At 33.4% G+C, this 22,149-nt stretch overlaps 2 protein-coding genes across 2 annotated transcripts in view; both read right to left on the bottom strand.

The window, feature by feature from the left end:
- Nucleotides 1–9,675, bottom strand: part of LOC143051089 (sushi, von Willebrand factor type A, EGF and pentraxin domain-containing protein 1-like) — a 62,717-nt gene extending 53,042 nt beyond the window's left edge. The window contains exons 1-7 of the mRNA XM_076224123.1: nt 9,036–9,675; nt 6,232–6,487; nt 5,889–6,065; nt 5,340–5,501; nt 4,238–4,417; nt 1,601–1,780; nt 1,279–1,479 (exon numbers count right to left, since the gene is read on the bottom strand). Of these exons, the coding sequence (XP_076080238.1) occupies nt 1,279–1,479; nt 1,601–1,780; nt 4,238–4,417; nt 5,340–5,501; nt 5,889–6,065; nt 6,232–6,487; nt 9,036–9,530 (1,651 nt within the window). The 5' untranslated portion in view covers nt 9,531–9,675. The remainder of the gene's footprint in view (nt 1–1,278; nt 1,480–1,600; nt 1,781–4,237; nt 4,418–5,339; nt 5,502–5,888; nt 6,066–6,231; nt 6,488–9,035) is intronic.
- Nucleotides 9,676–13,318: 3,643 nt separating this feature from the next.
- On the bottom strand, nt 13,319–21,846 carry LOC143051045 (uncharacterized). The gene is made up of 8 exons (XM_076224106.1): nt 21,545–21,846; nt 20,907–21,041; nt 20,064–20,296; nt 17,568–19,654; nt 16,827–16,994; nt 15,895–16,175; nt 14,861–15,046; nt 13,319–13,728 (listed from the first exon to the last, which is right to left on the bottom strand). The coding sequence occupies exons 1-8, from the start codon at nt 21,767–21,769 to the stop codon at nt 13,432–13,434; spliced, it is 3,612 nt and encodes a 1,203-aa protein (XP_076080221.1). The 5' UTR covers nt 21,770–21,846; the 3' UTR covers nt 13,319–13,431.
- Between the last annotated feature and the right edge of the window lie 303 nt (nt 21,847–22,149).

The following is a 22,149-nucleotide window of genomic DNA, read 5'->3' as shown; positions in this document are numbered from 1 at the left end:
TGTTGAATACGGGTACTACTGCTATCAGAGCATAATGATATCATATTTCTATATTTACATTGTTGTCGCCATCTTTCTAGAATTAACGTGAGATTTTTAGGAGGGGAGTTATCGAATTTGCTCCAAAGAGGTAAGAAGATCCTACGCCACTTGTGGCATCAGTCGAGTTACTGCTCTGTATATGATAAATCACAGCCGAAGGAGGGGATTCCTGAGCATACCGAGTGTCATTGTGGCATAAATATTTAAAATGACCTAGCCAATTCATGATGGCGTTTGTAAAACTCCCGAAAGTATGACTTCGTTTTTACCAATAAGAACCATTGGTTCACAAGTTACCTTGTGATCGACAATCATTTAAAAAGAAAATCATGGTAGGAAAAGCAAGCGTTTGAATGTTAAGTGATGCTGTAATATTGTTATATAGAACTAGAAAGTACAAAAGATATGGTATTCTATCAATATGTAGTAAGTTTGGAGTAAATATCATAAGCTTAAAAAGTTATACTCAATTGCATCTCGGCGGTTGTACAATAGCTTAAACTCTCGAGGTAACGTGCACAAAGAAAAACAAGAATGTGTCCATAGTACACGGATGCCCCACTCGCACTATAATTTTCCATGTTCAGTGGACCGTGAAATTGGGGTCATAACTTTGATGTGGAATTAAAAGTAGTAAGATCATATCATAGGGAACATTTGTACTAAGTTTCAAGTTGATGTGACTTTAACTTCATCAAAAACTACCTTGACCAAAAACTTTAACCTGAACTTCGCACTATCATTTTCTATGTTCAGTGGACCATGAAATTGGAGTCAAAACTATAATTTGGCATTAAAATTAGAAAGATCATATCATGGGGAACATGTGTAATAAGTTGCAAGTTGATTGGACTTCAACTTCATCAAAAACTACCTTGACCAAAAACTTTAACCTGAACTTTTGCACTATCATTTTCTATGTTCAGTGGACCATGAAATTGGGGTCAAAACTATAATTTGGCATTAAAATTAGAAAGATCATATCATGGGGAACATGTGTAATAAGTTTCAAGTTCATTGGACTTCAACTTCATCAAAAACTACCTTGACCAAAAACTTTAACCTGAAGTGGGACGAACGAACGGACGAACGAACGAACGAACGGAGGCACAGACCAGAAAACATAATGCCCCTCTACTATCGTAGGTGGGGCATAAAAATACACAGAATAAAATTAATTTCGTTTGCAAACGAAGTTCTTCAGTTTATAAAATTCTTTGACATATACAAATATACCTTCACAGTGAGTCATTTCTCCGTGTGATGACGGAACCCACATTCCATCTGGTGTACATTGCTTAATATGAGGACCAACAACAGAGTATCCATGGTAACAAGTTATCTGACACGTAGTTCCGAATTGGACGTTTTCTTTAGTACAAGCTGAAGGATATACTTTCCCATCTTTTATAAAGGGTAAAGGTCTGCATGTTATTTCTGTAAATAATAATAAGAAAATAAACAATACAGTTGTAACACACAATAATTTAATTTGCAATATTTTGACATATTTTTTTTTTTTAATTTTCGTCTTTATTTTAATATGTATATAGAATACCTCTGCATCTTGTATTGATACCAGTCCAAGCAGCGATAGCAAGACATTCTCTCTTCCTGGAACCAACCAACTTATATCCAGTATCGCATGTAAAACGACATACTGTTGAAAATGAAAACCCATCTTTATCACAAATCATGTTTCCATTTTTTGGTCTAGGTAGGGCTGGGCAGGTTTTCACTAAAATGAAAGAATATATATTACAATCAAACATACTTTATGTGTTAATTGACATTCTAACAATAAAAAACATAAATGGGAAATGTGTCCTTGTCCCAATAGCATATCATATAGAGTTATAAAAGGACATAACTGTAGAATGTTAAAAGTGACGCTTCCCAAATTTGTATTTCATCTGAATTTTGTGGTAATAAGTATTGTGTATAAGTTTCATAAAATTTGGTTGAGTTAAACTTAAGTTGGAAAAGGGAAACGAAATTCAGCATTTTTTCCATTTATAAATGGGCATAACTCTAGAAACTATTAAAGTGACGCCGCCAAAATTCAAACTTATAACCAGATGCTCCGCAGGGCGCAGCTTTATACGACCGCAGAGGTTGAACCCTGAACGGTTGGGGCAAGTATGGACACAACATTCAAGCTGGATTCAGCTCTAAATTTGGATTGTGATTAAATAGTTGACACAGCATAGGTTTCTGACACAGAATGAATGTGGTCTAATGAACTTAAAAAAATGTTTGCCTTTGAGCAATTCACTATGCTGTTGAATATTAATCCTCTCAAAAAAATGTTTGAAGAAATTTTCTTTTTATTTATGAAATCTGAAATGAAAAAAATTGACCCTCCAATTTTTTTTCACATCCCCCTTTCCCTTATTTCAAAACTGATCTCAATTCAAATTTCTAATGAAGTTTGCAACAATAACTACTCATTTAAATACATCATAAAATATTAAAATGTAAAAAAAGTGCTTGTTATCACTGAATGGTAAAGATTGTTTTAATCTATCAGTTGGTAGTAAAAGTGAATATACATTGTATATTGTATAAAACAATGATTTAAGTTGATTCAACTACTATTCTGGACAAAGAAAGATAACTCCAATTGAAATCCAATTGGAATTTCTTGCTATTGCACAATATTGTGCAATTAGATATTTATTGCTATTGTGGAATACTGTGCAATTGAAAATATTTGCTATTGCACAATACTGTGCAATTGAAGATTTCTTGCTATTGCTGAATACTGTGCAATTGAAAATTTCTTGCTATTGCACAATACTTAATATAATAATTTTGGATCCTGATTTGGACCAACTTGAAAACTGGGCCCATAATCAAAAATCTAAGTACATGTTTAGATTCAGCGTATCACAGAGGCCCAATAATTCAATTTTTGTTAAAATCAAACTTAGTTTAATTTTGGACCCTTTGGACGTTAATGTAAACCAATTTTAAAACGGGACCAAAAATTAAGAATCTACATACACAGTTAGATTTGGCATATCAAAGAACCCCAATTATTCAATTTTTGATGAAATCAAACAAAGTTTAATTTTGGACCCCGATTTGGACCAACTTGAAAACTGGGCCAATAATAAAAAATCTAAGTACATTTTTAGATTCAGCATATCAAAGAACCCCAAGGATTCAATTTTTGTTAAAATCAAATTAAGTTTAATTTTGGACCCTTTGGACCTTAATGTAGACCAATTTGAAAACGGGACCAAAAATTAAGAATCTACATACACAGTTAGATTCGGCATATCAAAGAACCCCAATTATTCAATTTTTGATAAAATCAAACAAAGTTTAAATCTGGACCCTTTGGGCCCTTTATTCCTAAACTGTTGGGACCAAAACTCCCAAAATCAATACCAACCTTCCTTTTATGGTCATAAACCTTGTGTTTAAATTTCATAGATTTCTATTTACTTATACTAAAGTTATGGTGCGAAAACCAAAAAAAATGCTTATTTGGGTCCCTTTTTGGCCCCTAATTCCTAAACTGTTGGGACCTAAACTCCCAAAATCAATACCAACCTTCCTTTTGTGGTCATAAACATTGTGTTTAAATTTCATTGATTTCTATTTACTTAAACTAAAGTTATTGTGCGAAAACCAAGAATAATGCTTAGTTGGGCCCTTTTTTGGCCCCTAATTCCTAAACTGTTGGAACCAAAACTCCCAAAATCAATCCCAACCTTTCTTTTGTGGTCATAAACCTTATGTCAAAATTTCATAGATTTCTATTTACTTAAACTAAAGTTATAGTGCGAAAACCAAGAAAATGCTTATTTGGGCCCTTTTTGGCCCCTAATTCCTAAAATGTTGGGACTAAAACTCCCAAAATCAATCCCAACCTTCCTTTTGTGGTCATAAACCTTGTGTTAAAATTTCATAGATTTCTATTCACTTTTACTAAAGTTAGAGTGCGAAAACTAAAAGTATTCGGACGACGACGACGACGACGACGCAGACGACGACGCCAACGTGATAGCAATATACGACGAAAATTTTTTCAAATTTTGCGGTCGTATAAAAATGTTAAAGTTTCATAACATTTGGATTAGGCAAACTGAAGTTAGAGGAAAACAACTTTGGGGCGTCCAGACGGACAAAAGTAAAACGTAATGCCCCCTCCGCTATGGTGAGGGCATGACAATTAAATACTAACTTATACACTCTGTTTGTCTGCCACTCCATGATCCTCCTTCCTGACAAATTCTCAGACTGCTGCCTTTCAGATAATAACCAGGCTTACACCGGATACCACACGCAGCATTGAAAACGTTGTCGCATTTATCATTCACAAAATATCCATTCCTTGGAGCACTTAATGCTGGACACCGCATAGCTGTAAAACAACAGTGGAAATTATTTGTTTAACACAGTGTTGTCTCAAACATAAAACAAATTCATTATTAGACAGAATATATTAAAAAAAATGTGAAAGCTTCAGATTAAATACAAATAGTATTTCAGATGATGCATTTCGTGACTAATGTGTATATATCCATTGATAGTCCTATTTTAAACATATCGTGACTAATGTGTATATATCCATTGATAGTTCTATTTTAAACATTTCGTGACTAATGTGTATATATCCATTGATAGTTCTATTTTAAACATTTCGTGACTAATGTGTATATATCCATTGATAGTCCTATTTTAAACATTTCGTGACTAATGTGTATATATCCATTGATAGTCCTATTTTAAACATTTCGTGACTAATGTGTATATATCCATTGATAGTCCTATTCTAAACATTTCGTGACTAATGTGTATATATCCATTGATAGTCCTATTCTAAACATATCGTTATTAAATTATTCTACTTCGTCACATTTTGAAACTTTTTCTGTGCGAGTAAGCTTCACAAATATATGATCGTTTATTTGTTGATTTTGATTTTATTTCTTATATTTGATTTCACCCTAACATTCTCGTCCTTTGGACTCGGTGGATACTTGTCCCATTGGCAATAAAATTCCTAATTTTCATATAATATTTCTATACTTAACAAGTGCAAAGTTGCAAATATATAATTTCAATAAAATAATTATCGCGTCTTTTATAACTTTTGCTAAATATGTATTGCCACATAGATATGCAAATAGAACTAGATAAACATAATTATATAATAAATCTGGTTATCCAAATGATTATCAAAGCATTGTAAGCAATTTGTTTGGTAATTATAACTCAATAACCTGAACTTCACGCAAAGGTATATCGTACATTTATTGCGATTTTTATAACTTTACACCCACCTACACATCCAGTGTTATTAAAATCTCTAAATCCCTTCTTGCAGGCACATTGTGAATAATTAACAGCTCCCTTAAAAGTTGTGTGGTTTTCATCCGGGCATCTGGTACACGTACTTACATCTCCAGGACTAGGTCGAGCTTTATATGTTCCAGGTGGACATGCTGGAAGGATACAACAATATGGATATTAAGGTATGACTAAATTTTAATCATAACGAGAGTAAAAATTTCAAAATATTGCAGTTCATGAAATTTGTCCTCAGTTAAGATTGTTGATGATGGAAATATAACTTGTATAGTTATAAGTGTTTGTCATTTTGTCTTTGGTGGATAGCTGTCTCATTAGCAATCATACCACATTGGCTTATGTCAAGACAAATTCAGAACAAAAACTATTACTAACTAATCTTTAAAGAGATACACTGTTAATGTTATCTGCAAGTTAGATAGGCATATGATGGAAGTTTAAAAGAAAATATAAGCTACTAAGTACAGTTCTATAGATATCAAAATGGATGCGATTTGATTGAAATTTTAAGAAAGACTTACGTTTGCATGATTCTCTTAGACCGGTGCCATAGTAACCTGATCCACAAATACACTCGTATGTTCCTGTATAGGTCCCACATTTACAGGTGGCCTTCTTGTCACAACAATCAAATCCTTTAAAACATAGCCCACTGCACTTATCTTCTGGCTGAACAATAAAGTCACCGCGACCTAAATCTGAATAAAAGGTTAAAACAAGTAGTTTTTAAATTGGATATGGTCGAAACCTCTTCAGGAACTTTCTGTGCATTTACTCTGTACATTGAAATAGTACATATTGACTGAGATTATTATTTAATATTTATTTCAGACCTTTATAAATGTTAAAGTATTATCTTATTACCTTCATGTAACGCTCTTCTTGCCAACGATTCGAATTCTTCAAAACTATCAAGAATGAAACTCGTTTCATTTTTTGGTTCAGATGACATATCCCATAATTCATCTCTGTTGCCATTGGCAATGCCCACTGTGAATATTTTAACTCCACTTTCTCTGATTTTTCTTGCATCAGGTCTAGGATCACCACCATTTGAAAATCCATCTGTTATCAGAAAAATGGCCTTGCTTGCATCTGGTCTTGCAGACTTCAAGACTTCCTAAAGAAATAAGCATATTAAGAAAACAAATCACATAAATTTGTCAAAATGGGAACTTTTCCCGTATTTAAAACATATAATCTACTGAGTATAACTAGCGGTAATGTTGAAAAAGATGAATATTTCTTATCCATGTCTTTCTTACAATTGTTTAGTCTTATTGTAAAAAAAATCCTCTTGTCTATGTGTGACCCTTTAGCGCGTACACATGTCTCGTTAAGTAGTAGAAATAATACTATAGAAGGATAGTAATACTTACAAAAAAAAGTACTGGACAGTACTACATACCATATAAACCATTAAAGGAGTCCCGGACATTAGCTATTAATATTTCATGTTCACCGATACGACTCAAATTTTCCATATTCGATTTTTTATAACATACTTTAACGTCTAGTATATCCAAATTGCATAAAAGTCCACATTAAACATTTTTACAATGCATGGATTTGATTATGCATATCATTATTTCGTGGGTATTTTAGTCTAGCCTCCATCTAATTACTAGTAACCATCGAGGTGACAAAGACTGTCGACCGTCATATAATTCGATATAAACATAAATATAAATAGATAACAAACACGTGCAATTGGATTTTTCTGGGTCTATTTGATTTAATATAAAATGTTAAAACAATATGTTAATCATCGTTTTTACCTGTATACGAATGATTTTTTGTGGATCGAATCAGCCAACCAAATAATTTAACCCTGTTTTGTTTTCAATATTGACATTCTTTTCCTTAATATATTAGCTGAACACGCCTAGTTTATGCGTATCCCATGCATCTCAATAGCTAAAGGGTTAGATTGAAGGTCACATAATTACGGATTAAATTTACTTTCAAGTGAAAGAACAAATAACGCGAAACTGCTTTGCTAATGTACAAAAGTTAGAAATTTTGACAGTCACTGAGATAATTATCGACTAAAAACCGAAAAACATATACAAGTGACCTGATGAACCCCACTTTATATGTTCAACAAAAAGGAAAGGATACATTGTACTTAGGTCTGTCGTGAAGGCCCTACCCTCGTTATGATATACCTATGTCATTCAATTTCCTTCAAAGACGACCGAACTAACAAAGTTAAATATTATGAACTTTGACCTGATTTGATTTTGATATGAAGTTTAAGATTCTATAAAATTGAGACAAAAGATACAAAAGTACAAAATATAAGACTGAGCCACACGAACCCCACCAAAAACAGAGATGATCTCATGTGCTCCTTATATATATAATAAAATGAAAAATCAAGTCCTTTGGCTGTTTTTATTCTAGAAAGTCATGTTCAAGAAGACTATGATCATTCACCTAAACACGTGGCTTCTCTAATTCTGCATGAATCTATTCTGTAAGTAGATATCTAAGTTATTTTCCCAGTAAATTTTAGACTTTCTCGTTTTGATCCATGTTTGTTGAACAATGATCTTTTTGATTTTTATAATTCGTGGACTATGTATCTATGGTGTTTATCTATTATTTCTCACTTTTGTAATTAAAAATCTCATAATTTGAATTAATAACATTTATAAATTCCTATGTTATCACTTATATATTCATCAGAGATACATTATGTGCTCTGTAAGAAATTGTTGAATTAATTGGCACATATTGAAGTAATCTTAGTCAATTACTCTAAAGATAAGATTACAATGTTGACAGACGAGAGGCATGTTTTTAAGATCTCGTGATTAGACAAACTATTTTCATTTATATATGTTTGAGATTCTCGTACAATTTGATAAGATTGAAATCAGTTTAATGACATTAGTAGATTTTAATTCTCATACTATGTTTATGTATATTTTTTTTTGCGATTTTCGTGCCATTTCATAAAGTTGAAATCAGTATATATGAATGCGATGCATGTATAGCCTTTAAAACTCAAATGGGTTCTTTATTCGCCAGGAAAATGAGTAAACAGTTACATGTACTTTTAACTATAAACAGTAATTTTGTTAATCATATTGTCAAATACAAATATAAAAGGGTGAATATTTCACATTAATTTAGACCTCTGACATATGTATATGTGATATATACTTATATATTGTGTCTTTCAAGATGCTAAAACTTTTCATTGTTGTCTAATAACTTAATTCAAGACAGATTTTGTTCAAGAATTTAGACGTTCAGAATGAATCACAGATGCGAGGTACATAACCTGTAACCGTCTATGTGCATTTAAAAAACACAAATCAAGCCACCCACTATTCTTCCTAAACTGCTAGTAGAAGGGGACGACCATTTAATTATTCGGGGAGGGAGAGGAGGGAAATATGATTTTTTGAAGATTGACCATTGAGGTTCATGCTAATTCACGTTTTCTTTGTATTTTTTTTGTACACAACTGTTTCCTGATGCACACTTTTCATTGTATTTTTGTAACAACTGTTTCCTGATGCACACTTTTCTTTTTCTAGTAGGTTTATGTCATTTCATTTATTTTCAGCTCTTATACTAGGCCAGGTTTAAATTTTCAAAATCCCACTTGTCCCTCCAGAAAATCAATGGTCGTTCCCTATATTAATTTAGCTTACCTTGGCTTCCCGGAATGCACCTAGGGTATAGGTACCACCTCCTTTATATCTTATATTAGGTAAGTCATCGTCTATTAAGGTACACTTGTGTTTTTCCTGCGGTTGTTGTGTTATATAATCTATTTGTCTGAGAACAAACCTCCGTGAGGAAAACGTTATCACAGCTATCTTTGTATGATTATTGTCCACTACAAAATCAGCTAATAGTTTCCGAACAAATTTTAATTCATTTCCAAAATTACTTTTTCCTACACTAGCCGAACTATCGACCAAGAAAATGAGATCAACCTTCGTTTCTGATGTTTTGCGAAGTAAATGTATATGTTTCTTCAACGCAGATCCTAACACTTCCACTTTGTCCTTCGACGTTTGGTCAACGACTTTGTGTGAAGTTCTGAACTCTAATAATCTAGTTTCATGACCATAACTAACTGTCCGATGGAATAGTAAAATAAACAGAAGAAAACGACATTGGTTTATAAATTCCCAGTTCATGTCTGTAAACTCTATTAGAAATGGACTTTATCAATCAACAATTTGTTTTGATAACAGGGAAATATGATCCCTATAAACACATTGACGTCACTTTCCCACTGACAATGTTGAAGTTTTTGCGATTTTTAACCCATTATTTAATACCCATTAAAATTCACATATGATTCTCTTCAAATCTTAGACATAAAGATGTACGTTAAACTTTCAATAAAAACGCGTAAACAAAGTTAATCTTATTTTCCAAAAGTTTTGAATAAAAGTGAGAAATGCTTCTTATCTAAGAAATCCTAAATCAGTTATATGTGCGCATAACTTAAAGGATTTATTTTACTTTGATCAAATGCATTCTACATTTTATTCTAAAATGAAAAGCAAAGGCATGCAGTGTATTTTAACTTCCAAAATGTCAGCAAACTAAAAAGTTAATATATTGTGGTTTGGGCATGGGGTTAAAAAAATGGTATAATTTATCTGTCGGTAAAACTAAGTTTAGATCTGTAATATATAGCAGCTGTTTGTCATTAACTATTTTCTGTTTTCACTAAATAATAATGATATCCTTATTATTCCGGAATTCCTTCATTTCAACTTTTAATTAACAGCCAATTAAAGAAACTCCTTTTATGTATGACAGTCAATCGAAAAGGGGCTGTTATGGTATTTGCTTGTTGGAATTGAACACAAAAAAGATGAATTCTCTAACCTGTGTATGCCTGTATATTCAATTATAATGTATATAACTATGTAACATCAGTGCATATATGAATTTAACTTGTGGTGTTATTCGGACTACACAGCAAGCCAAATTAACGTAATTGACCACATACATGTATGCCAAGTTTACAATTCAGTTTGGGGTAATGATGAACTATAGACATGCATGTGCAAAAAGTGATCTGAATTTATACATCTCTGTATAAGAAATTATTAGGCAAACCAATCTTTTAAGATAGATAGAATGTTGTGACATAAAGTCCAATTATGAAATATTCATGCATTTATATTCAACAACAGCATTGTTTGAGGAGATTGTCTGAAAAGTAATTTGGGTAATTTAACATCCTCTGTTTGGTAGGCACAACAATTTTACATTGCGACAATCGACCTATAGATCCTTACAAAGGGCTTTTACAAATTATGCATCATAGATAGTCTAATGAACCTCAATCACACTGAACTGAGTGTGAATAGTAAAGACAAAAGTCATGTACACTAGCTTTGTTGTCGTTAAATGTATGCAATTGTTCGTTTCAAATTAGATGACATATGGCAAGTATAAATATTCGGTGATACTACAAAAAAAAAAGATGTGATATGCAAGCCAATGAGACAGCTCTCCACAAGAGACCAAATGACACAGAAATTTACACTTACAGGCCACCGTACGACCTTAAGCAATGAGCAAAGCCTGTTTTTGTGATGCCACGATCGAGGAAAAGAGGACGAGATGTTACCTACTACAATTAGAACATAACTGGGGTCATCTTTGGCATAGATATTCCATAACGGGCAATGGTCTTGTTAGCATCTATTTTCTGTAAAACCTTCAAAGGATGATCCTTCTGTCAAAAACATAACATTTGCAGTCCAAAATGCAGTCTTTGCTAGAATGTAAAATTAAGAATGGAAATGGGGAATGTGTCAAAGAGACAACAACCCGATCATAGACCAGACAACAGTCTGAGTGTTGCTACATAAAGGAAAAAAAATTAAACAGACTGAACTGTATCTGAAGATAAGAAGCTAAATAAGATGAGTATTACAATTCAATTACATTTCCCACAATATAGACACTTTAAGACAATTCATAATTGTACATTGTACCTATCCCATTGAATAATACAGCTATATTCATAATAGGTCTGTTTAATGTGTTGATTTTCATGCAAAATCGGCAGTGACGGTCGATTGAAAACTTAACTGAAAGAGTCGATTTCAATTTGAAAGACCTACCTGATGAGTTCAGAAACTAGAGGCCCTAACGAGCCTGTGTCGCTCAGCTTGGTCTATGTGCATATTACAATGAAATTCAAAACAGTGTGGCTGTGGCCATTGATTGACACATTAAATTCATCCATTGACTGGGACAATTTAGGTGAACGTTTGTATGTAACGACCACTGCTCACTATGTACTTTTTAAAGACACTTAAACTATGGGGTCACCAAAGGTTCTCAACACCTTAATAAAGTAATTCGAAAAATTAATCAGAAATAACACGATGTTTTGATTTATATCAATTATATAAATCAAAACATAAAGGTTATTCCTGATTAATTTTTCGAATTATTTTATAATTAAAGGCGTTAAGAAACCTTTGGTGACCCCACAGTTTAAATGTCTATCGTAGGTACGTCGTGAACAGTGTTCGTTACAGACAAACGTTGACGTAAATTGTCCCAGTCAATGGATGAATTTAATGTGTCAATCAATGGCCACAGCCACACTGTTTTGAGTTTCATTCTAAACAAAAGACACACAATATAGACAAAAATATAACTCATGACACAATTTTCTGTTTTGTGATAGTGACTTGTTTGTAGATCTTACTTTACTTAAAATTGAGAATGGAAATGGGGAATATGCCAAAGAGACAACAACTCAACCATAGAAAAAAACAACAGCAGAAGGTCACCAACAGGTCTTCAATGTAGCGAGAAATTCCCGCACCCGGAGGCGTCCTTCAGCTGGCCCCTAAACAAATATATGCTAGTTCAGTGATAATGAACGCCATACTAATTTCCAAATTGTACACAAGAAACTAAAATTAACATACTTGCTGTTATCTCTATCTATAATGAACTTGGCCCAGTAGTTTCAGAGGAAAAGATTTTGAGAAAAGTTTACAAAATTAACGAAAAATTGACTTCAAAGGGCAATAACTCCAGAAGAGTCAATTGAAAATTTTGATCATGTTGACATACTTGAAGAGCTTACTTTACAAATGCAATTTTCCTTGAAATTACCAATTCAGGGCCAACAACTCAACAAGCTGTGTTTTATGCGTCTGAAAATTGAACGTTACAGAGATACTGACCTGATGAACAATATTACTTTTTCAGATTTGTTCTATATGCTTTAGTTGCAGATATATATAAGCCAAAACCTGCATTTTTATCCCAATGTTCAAAAATTGCATTTTTATCCCAATGTTCAAAAACTGCATTTTATCCCAATGATGATTTAGGCCAAGTTTGGTGTTATTTTGCCCGGTAGTTTCAGAGGAGAAGATTTTTGAAAGTTAACGAACGACGACGGACACTAAGTAATGAAAAAAGCTCACTTGGCACTTTTGGGCCATGTGAGCTTGAAAAAAACAACATGCTAATTTCAGTCAGTTTTACGAAGATTTTAAGTCATTGAACAGAAATTACTGTAAACGCATAGTTTGTGCAGATTCGTATTTCATTTCTTGAGTTATTTACCAGTTAGGTCATATCCATCTAGTATATCATGCAATATAAAACAAAACATTTCACAAAATCAAATAGGACACATATGAAGAAACAAACTACAAGCTCATGACTTGGGATAAGCACACTAATAATTTGGAGGTGTTTAATATGTTTGAAGGCGCCATCCGTCACCTTAACCGGGGACAGTGTTGTAACGACACAACGCAAGAATAAACCATGCATACACAATATAAACGATTAACGAATATGAGAAACAACCAGCAAAAGGTATTTGAACATCCAAAATAACCTCTATCGCTTACAGTTCACGATCGCGAGTTTCATTGTTTGTTCGCCTGGTACATTGCTTTAAAAACAACCACTAACATTTACATAATTCAGACTATAGCGCTACCTTAACTTGTAATATATGATGTAGCTGATGCCTTTAATTATTCACACAATAAAATAATAAAATAATTGATATAATCCTAAATGATGACAGTATTAATTAGTTTCTCCAGTAGGCGTAACCCGTACAAAAGTATGTCCTGTATGAGTTTCTGGCTGTTTCCTGTTTGTATTATAGTTATCAATGCGATGTGACCTATCGGTTGGTGGATTATTAACAGGGGGCATTTCCGGTCCGTCGAATGGGGTATCTACTCCTGTAGTCACTGGTTCCCTGTTCGAGTTTTCATTGTCGTTATAATTTTGCGATTCTACGTCGTTGTCATGGTAAACATCACTATAACCACCTAGTGTTCCAGCCATTGACTCGATTTCTCTGATCATTTGTGTTGTCTATGGAAACGAAAATGTTTAGTTAGTTACACAAAAACTCATATATAATACATGTCTGAACAATTTCTTTGATATAAATCAGGGGCGAATCCAGCCATTTTAAAAGGGGGTTCCTAACCCAGACGTGACAAAGAGGGGGTCTAACTACATGTCCCCATTCTAATGCATTGATCATCCAAAAAAAAGGCCACCCCTGGATCCGCCACTGTAAATAATTAAAAAGATTGTATGAATGTTCTGAACAGATACAACAAATGGAAGTTTTTAACGACCTTGTATGTATGTGCCTGTCCCAAGCCAGGAGCCTGTAATGCAGTGGTTGTCGTTTGTTTATGTGTTATATATTTGTTTTTCGTTCATTTTTTTATATAAATAAGGCCGTTAGTTTTCTCGTTTGAATTGTTTTACATTGTCATTTCGGGGCCTTTTATAGCTGACTATTCGGTATGGGCTTTGCTCATTGTTGAAGACCGTACGGTGACCTATAGTTGTTAATTTCTGCGTCATTTTGGTCTCTTGTGGACGGTTGTCTCATTGGCAATCATATCCCATCTTCTTTTTTATATTGACTGGCTATACAGCCCTTGAACGGTGGGCTCTGGCTTGCGCCTTTTTGGGCATTAAATAATTTAATTTTTCCATATGGTAATTGACATAATTTTGAATCTGAACAGATTTTCAACAGCTATTGCTTTTAGTATTGGTTTATTTTTTAGATTTCCTGCTGTCTCTTTTAGGCTTACATCCGCTTTTAAAAGTAACGATAACAATATCGTGTGCGTCATACTACAGAACGTATGAAGACAGGACATAATCAAAGAAGCTGACACGCATTTTTATTTTCATTTTATCTCGTTTGAATATCACAGCAAAGATGTAAGATAGGTTTTATTCATGGTAATTGTTTAATTTTTTTTGTAGAAAACTATTGAACAAATGAAACCTAGGGTGAAACCAATATTTTGTAAATATTCATATTCCTAATCAATGCTATTTGTTTTAATTTGATATACATGTAAATAAGCAATGCCAAATCAGCGCAATATATCGCTGTACGATATCCTTTCAGAACGATTTAGTTACAATGTCTTTGTTACCAAATTATTGTAGATTCGACTTTGTTCATACATACCCAGACGTAAAAAGCTGTTCCAAGTGGACTCACAGTCTTGATGAAGTCCAAGGAATACTTGTCGGTATATTTCTTGGCATCAAGGGCGAATTCAAGTGGACACATTGTAGGATCAAATCTTGCCATCTTATTTTGGATAGAGTCATTGTCCATTTTCCATAAAATACCTTGAGTAGTCGACCAATCCTAAATAGAAGAAAAAGTTTGTTACAGGGCATTTCATACGCAAAAACACATATATCTTGACAATGTCCTTTTCAAGAATTGAAACCAACGAAAAATTTGAGGACGTAGTATTCCTAATCTCATATACAGTGCTGCACATAGCCATCAAATTGTATAATCCTTATTCAAAACTAAATTTTTATCTTCATGCTCACATTTTTTTTTAAGTTATTTCTTTCTATCTCTTTTCACACTTCTAGGTTTTCCGTCTTTTCTTATCGATTTGTGATTTGACCGAGTGAATATAATATAATATATTTAAAAAAAAGTGTTCCAAGTACTGATATAACAAATATCCTACTAAAATGACGAGGTCTGATTTGTTGGCCGAGATAACGTAACAATGACGAATCAATTACACCATTCGAAAGCGCCAGCATGGGTTCGCCTCATGTTTTTTGTGGATTCATATTGCTCAAACTTTAGCTTTCTGTTTTGTGTTTAGTGATTTGATGCTTTTTTATGTTTTTACCTTTGGTGATTTTTTTTTCGATTGAAAGTTTTTATTTGAGACCTTGGTAATATCTCACAATTTTAGTCCTTTAAGTACGCTTAATATACTAATACTTATGCATATTTTGTGGATGGATATAATTCCATTTCCTTTGTTTTTCTTTTATATTACAATTATTACTTTTTATAAACCAGCTAGAACATCTTACCTCTACAACAAATGACGGAAATCCCAGTAAGAACAGTGTTGCCATTAACGAATGTTTTACAGGATAATCTAACCTCTTCAACAAATGACGGGAATCCCAGTAAGACCAGTGTTGCCATTAACGAATGTTTAACAGGATAAATCTTACCTCTACAACAAATGACGGGAATCCAAGTAAGACCAGTGTTGCCATTAACGAATGTTTTACAGGTTTCGGTGGGTTGGCATACTTTCTACCTTCCCCTATAGCCTTGCCGTCAGCTTCCATGATAGTCTCTCTAATTCTATGTATCATCTTAAGTCTGTTTAGTAATCGCTTTGCATGCATCACTTCAAACTGAAGTGACCCATCAACGTCAGCAATCTGAGCCAAGGCAATCCCTCTCTCTACATCTTGTATGTTTCTAGATTCATAGGCATCAAGAAGAACTAGAAAGTGAAGATTACAAAAATATTTAAAATGTACATATTTTTCTATATGAATATACAGTATTTTTTAAATACCGATCTTAATGTTCTGATCCAACGTCACTCATATTTCATTAAATAGATAATTTTGAGCGCCAACTTGTATATTTTCGTAAATAATTAAATAAGTTTGCCAATACAAAACCAAAATCAAGCTCTGAAATTAAATTGAAAATGGAAATTGCGAATGTGTCAAAGAAACAACAACCCAGCCAAAAGAGCAGAAACATCCGACGGCCACCAATGGGTCTTCAATGCAACAAGAGAGAAAAAAACCAACACCCGGAGTCCGGATTCAGCTGGCACCTTATCAAAATATGTACTAGTTCTACCCGACCTGGTCAAACTACCGATTTGACAATTTTATGTTTACTGTTTTTGGCGAGCGTGAATGTGAAAGTCTCTGATATAAGCCGTCGTCTATTACAATTTATAGCAGGAACTACATGGACATATCTTATTTTATAAAAACTGTAAAAAGAGTGTCTTACAAAAACACAGCGAAATCCAAGACATAAAAAACATGATGTTTACTTTGAAAATGTGATAGCAAATACATTGTAACTTCAAAGATTCTTCCCTTAAAATGGTTGTTAAAGATTTATAACTTACCTTGCCTGGCTTCAAGTTTCTTGGCCATTCGTTTAACATTTATCAACATAGAGTCGTCGATATCTGGATTCTGATCTTCGTATTTGTATATTAGATTGTTCAGAACTTCCGGGTCTTTATAGTATTCTGCCTCCCTCATTTTCTTTCTCATATACTCTTTTCGTTTTTCTAAAGTTATTAAAATGTATTTTCATTGTACTGTTTTATTGCATATTGTTTATTTTAGTCCTATTGAATAGTCATTGCATATGTTGATTGTATCCAATCTAAGAAAGTCATTTATAGTTTATGTGTGGTTTTGTTAATTTTGCTCAAAATAGTTTTGATGATCATAGTATGTTTTGCCCGAAGCTTTAGTTTTCATATGTATACATATGAAAGGCTTCATATGTATACATATGAAAGGCAACACTAGAAAGACATATCCAGTTTGGCTACAAAATTAGGAATTTCCAGTTTGGCTACAAAATTAGGAATTTCCAGTTGCTCAAGTGCCACAGCCCACCCAAGCTGACAGAACCTTTCGCTTTGCTGCCGGTTGTGACTACACTTTATTAAATCCTCAAAATTTTATTTTTCTGAACTCCCCTCTTTGTAATCTCGATTTTTTATGGGGGTCATTGAATATAATGAGTATTGATTGAAAAAAAGTCATCTGTTAATCTCAAACTTTTTGCGAAATTACAAAAATGAAACAGTTTGCATATTCTTAATTGTATTTTATCATAATTAATAGCTTACCTGTTATATCATCTTGGTCTAGATCTGGTGTTTTTGAGTAAAGAGGAAAGTCCTCCTCCATCACATCCTCCTGAGAATTTTCCTCTGTGGTGGTAGTTATAAAATACTTGTTAATTGTTTTGATCAAGTTTCCATCATTTCTCTGAAATACGTTCACCGCACAGTAATTGATATCTGGTACTGTAACTTTGAACAAAACCTCGTCATCAACAATGACTTTTTCAATGGCACTTGTTTTCTGTGGTCCATTTCCTTGATTTGTATCTAAATAAGCCACTAGTTCATATGGGGATTCAGGATAAGGAAGGTACACTTCTTTTTCCGTTGCTTCTATTGTCTCAATGGGAATGATATGTTTCCCATGCCAAAATCCTTTATTGTCACCAATTGCTGAACGTGGAGAGAAAACACTATCGCCAATACTTCCCGTTGAGTGAATTAATGAAGTATATACAGTGTACAGTTTTGTTATATCATTGTCCTTATGTGTGTAAACAGAAAAGAAATATTCTCCGGCAACAGGTAATATATAATGAACACTTTCTATTCCATGTTCATTTTTTATAATCAAATTCACCCGCTTCATGGCCTCCGGATCATTTGAGTGCATTTCATACATTAAAGAATCACCCATTTCGGAACAGATATGTATTTTACCCCTTCCCTTACCAGCGGTAGCAATTCCATTTTCTTTATCCAGAACTCTAATACCCAAGCTTTTTGCCAAAACCGCTTCACCCAGCATAGTCTGACTAAGAATCGGAAACGGTTCGTCGTTCGGCTTCTTACATCTGCACCGAATGAGATAATTCAATAGATTAGACTTGCCTGGTTCTGTTGTCTTCCCGTACAGTTTCATTGCGTAATAACCATCTTTAGGTAGCCTTAAATTTAAAATGTACTCTCCGTCATGCCAACGTAGTGTAGAATATTGAGACAATGTCCCTTCTTCCAATATTCTGTGTTTTAACCTCACATTTAAATTTAAATTCTTTTGACCCTGGAATTTTAGCTCCAATTGTCCAGTGTCTGTACTAATTTTAGACAATTTATGGCTTATTGGTTTTAAACCAAACTTGTCTGATTGTTTGTTCTGACCCCATCCAAGTTCCGGGTGATCCGGAAGCGGGATCTCTATTCTTGGCGGCATCGGACTGTATACTATATAAGAACAGATTAGGTCAAATTCTCTCACTGCTCGAAACAAAGGATTCTTAGCAAAAAGATCTAATCTGAATTGTCCATATACAGGAATATTGATATCTATCTCTAGAATGTCACCTTTAACCTCCCATTCGACACAATGTTCTAATGATCCGTCGTCGTCTTCTTTACAAAATGCTGTCGACTTCGATCGATAAAAGTTATATCTGAACCCTAGTTTTGCTGCCCAACGCCGTGGAAGCTTTAAATCTAAGGACACTTTCCCTTGTTTCGTTTTATGTTTGCACTGCACGTTGTGTTTTCCTTCGAACCCAATTCCGAGTTCATATAGTCTTTCTCTGACATATACTCTCTTCTCAAATTCAAGGAACGGTAGTTGTTTTTCGGCAAGTTGCCAGTCTTCATCGTCTGGTAAATGTGTCCAAAGAAGGTCACGTGGATCAGTCAGGAAATAACAGTCATCGGCATCTTCAGTATGTTTCATTTGCTTAAATTTTTTCATATCTAATTTCTTTCTTTTTACCTTTGGTTTGACTGTTTCACTTTTATTTTGTTCAGAATGTTCTTTGTTGCTTTTGATATCACCATTTTCCAGTTTATCTGTCATCCGGTTGTCCTCGGGACCTTTGTCAGGTACCATTTCTTTTCCATTTACAAGGAAAGGTACAGGAGATTTAACATCCGTTTCGTCGTCTGTGTTTTTAGCATAACTATTCTTCTTATTTTGAGCAATCTTTTTCGCCTCGCCTGAGTTCAATTCAACACAAGTAGATGCCCAAAACAAATCTACCAGGCGCCATTCACCATCAATTAAAACTGCATTCCATTGAGCCTTTGTTCTTCTTTTGTTGATTTTTTCTCCAATCTTAAACGCTGAGCTTTTTGCAATACCGTCAATGATAACGCATGGTACGTCAGCCAACCTGGAATCACACTTACTTTAGAATTTGGAAATTGTCAAAAACTTCAGAAATAAAGATATCAAAGAACCTAATAAATACACGTTCAAGATTTAACATGTTTTTCATGACTTGTTCCTGTAACAGTAATTAAAATGCTAGTAGACAGTTTTGTTACAATACCGCAAATTTTATTTAGTAAAGTTGATACTGACATAGATTTAGAAATTTTGTACGAACGAACCCTGAACCAGCCAGACATTATAACATAGATGTACTTTCAATTATGGTTTTGACAAAGAATCTCTTTCTTAATAATTTTTTTACGATATTACACCTCTTTGTCATATATAATTCGGTTACATTAGAATTGTAAGAAGACCACCGAGAGTATAATCAAACAACTGAAATATAGTATTGGAAGAATACTTACTGACATAAAACATAGAAAAGGTTGGCATAGTTTCCCATGTCACACTGAATTTTAGAGAAGTATTCCAACGGTGAGTTAGGTGGCGGGTTGAAGTCAATGGGTAAACTTTTTATATTGTATGAAGTGATCCACTTGTATATAGAGCGAACTTTCCACAGATCCTCCCATGTATCGTCATCTGTTAGATATTTTACCAGATCCCAATAAGACTTCAGCAATAATTCATTTGGTGCCTGTTTACAAACAAAAATATGTTGCTTAATTAATGTCTCATGTTGAATTGAATATCATAGATTATAAAATAGATTAAAAAAGGTTGATTAATGTTACCAAAAGGTGAGTAGGATAACCTTGTCCTTTTGACAATCTTTTTCGGGTTCATATGACTCTTAGTGTTCAATGCCGATTTCATCTGAGTTTTTAGAGTTTGATGTTTGGCTTTACTCATCTGAAATGTATTCTTTCGGGTTTGTTTTTTTCGGTAAAGGTGATGCCGATAAATTCTATTGGTGTAGACAATCGAATATCTAAAAAAACGAATAAATGATTACTTTATGGCATACGGGCAACTCGAGGGATTTTTCACTTTGTTAAAGCGATCAGATCAATCTCGTTTAAAAAAAAAATGTAAAGGTTCATCCCTCAACAAATGGTTTTGATTTATGCATAAATAAGCCGTTCAAGTAGAACCCATTGCAGTCATAGTTAGATCGTGATGCATCCATGCATTATTTTATAATGTATGTATTTCCCTAAAAAGAGTTAAATTGAATGGTGATTTTTGTGTTGAGCATATATGGAATTGGTATTTGTATAGTAAATAAAGTATGCTCGGTGTCTTACATTAATTGCATGCTCATCAATTATGGTGAAATTCAGATCTTCAATTAATTCTTCCTTGGTTGTCTTTGGAGGTGACGGTGGTGGTGGTTCGCCTCGTTTTAATTTCTTCTTGGGTTTTGGTTTGGTACCAATCAACTGGAGGAAAATAAAACTTCAATAGAATCAAAATGTATTTATATTCTATTCCCAGTGTGTCAGTTTTTCAAATACTAGTATGCATGTTATCCATTATATTCTATTTAAAAAAAGAGATCATTGAATAATCATCTGAGCTAATGATACAGTCATATTTTTTATCGCTGTGTTGAAGATCTGTTAATGACCTTAGCTTGTTGTCTTTTTTTTTTTTGCTCTTTGATCGTTTTTTTTTTTTTTTTTTTATCTTTGACACATTCCGGTTTCCATTATTAATTTTATTAAACATTTTGCTGAATCCTAGCTATGACCTCCTATATTTTCAGAAAGTATAAATCATCGTTAGTTTGAAATATGATCAAATGAAAAGATATGTGTAATGTTAGGGAGCGGTTATCTTTTTAACACAACTCCAGCGAGGTGACCAGATATCTTTTCGAGTCGATCTAAGTATAAAAGTGTATATAAAGCTTAGAAATAAGATAAAGTATGATCATATATACCTTCGTCGTATTTGGTTTAGAATTCCCCACATGCTTCTTCATGATACCATCTTTTGGTTTGGTTTTATCCTCCTTTATTTTCCTGATCCCGCCATTGTGTGCCCTTGCATTTGTCTTATTTAGTATCTGCTTATTTCTGCCATGCTGTGGTTTGGTTACAAATTTGACTTTATTTTTGATGACTTGTTTAGATTTATTATTAGGAAATGATGATGAACTCCCCATTATTCCAATTGAAAGTTAAGTCACACATTAGTTACATAACTACACTCGATTTAACACAAAAAACGAAACGGTTTGTCTATTAATAATTGAATATATTTATTAGAATGCACTATTGCTCTTGTAACCTGATTAAAAGATTAAAGATTAATCGGTTAAGATGGAATTTGTATATTTCATATGTGCTATAGGTTTATAATATAAACGGCTTAAGATTGGCCTATTTTCATTTATTTATTTCAAAACAACCCCAGAATATATATACTGCATAGCATGTTCTAATTTTGATATTATCACGTACATCTGATAAATGAATTTTCTTCAGATTTTCCTGGTTTGAATTAAAACTTGAAGGACATAACATGTTAATGTCTTACATAAAA

The sequence above is a fragment of the Mytilus galloprovincialis genome, chromosome 1 (assembly GCF_965363235.1).
Source record: "Mytilus galloprovincialis chromosome 1, xbMytGall1.hap1.1, whole genome shotgun sequence".
In the NCBI taxonomy this organism is placed as follows: domain Eukaryota; kingdom Metazoa; phylum Mollusca; class Bivalvia; order Mytilida; family Mytilidae; genus Mytilus; species Mytilus galloprovincialis.
This window is presented reverse-complemented; position numbering and strand designations above follow the sequence as displayed.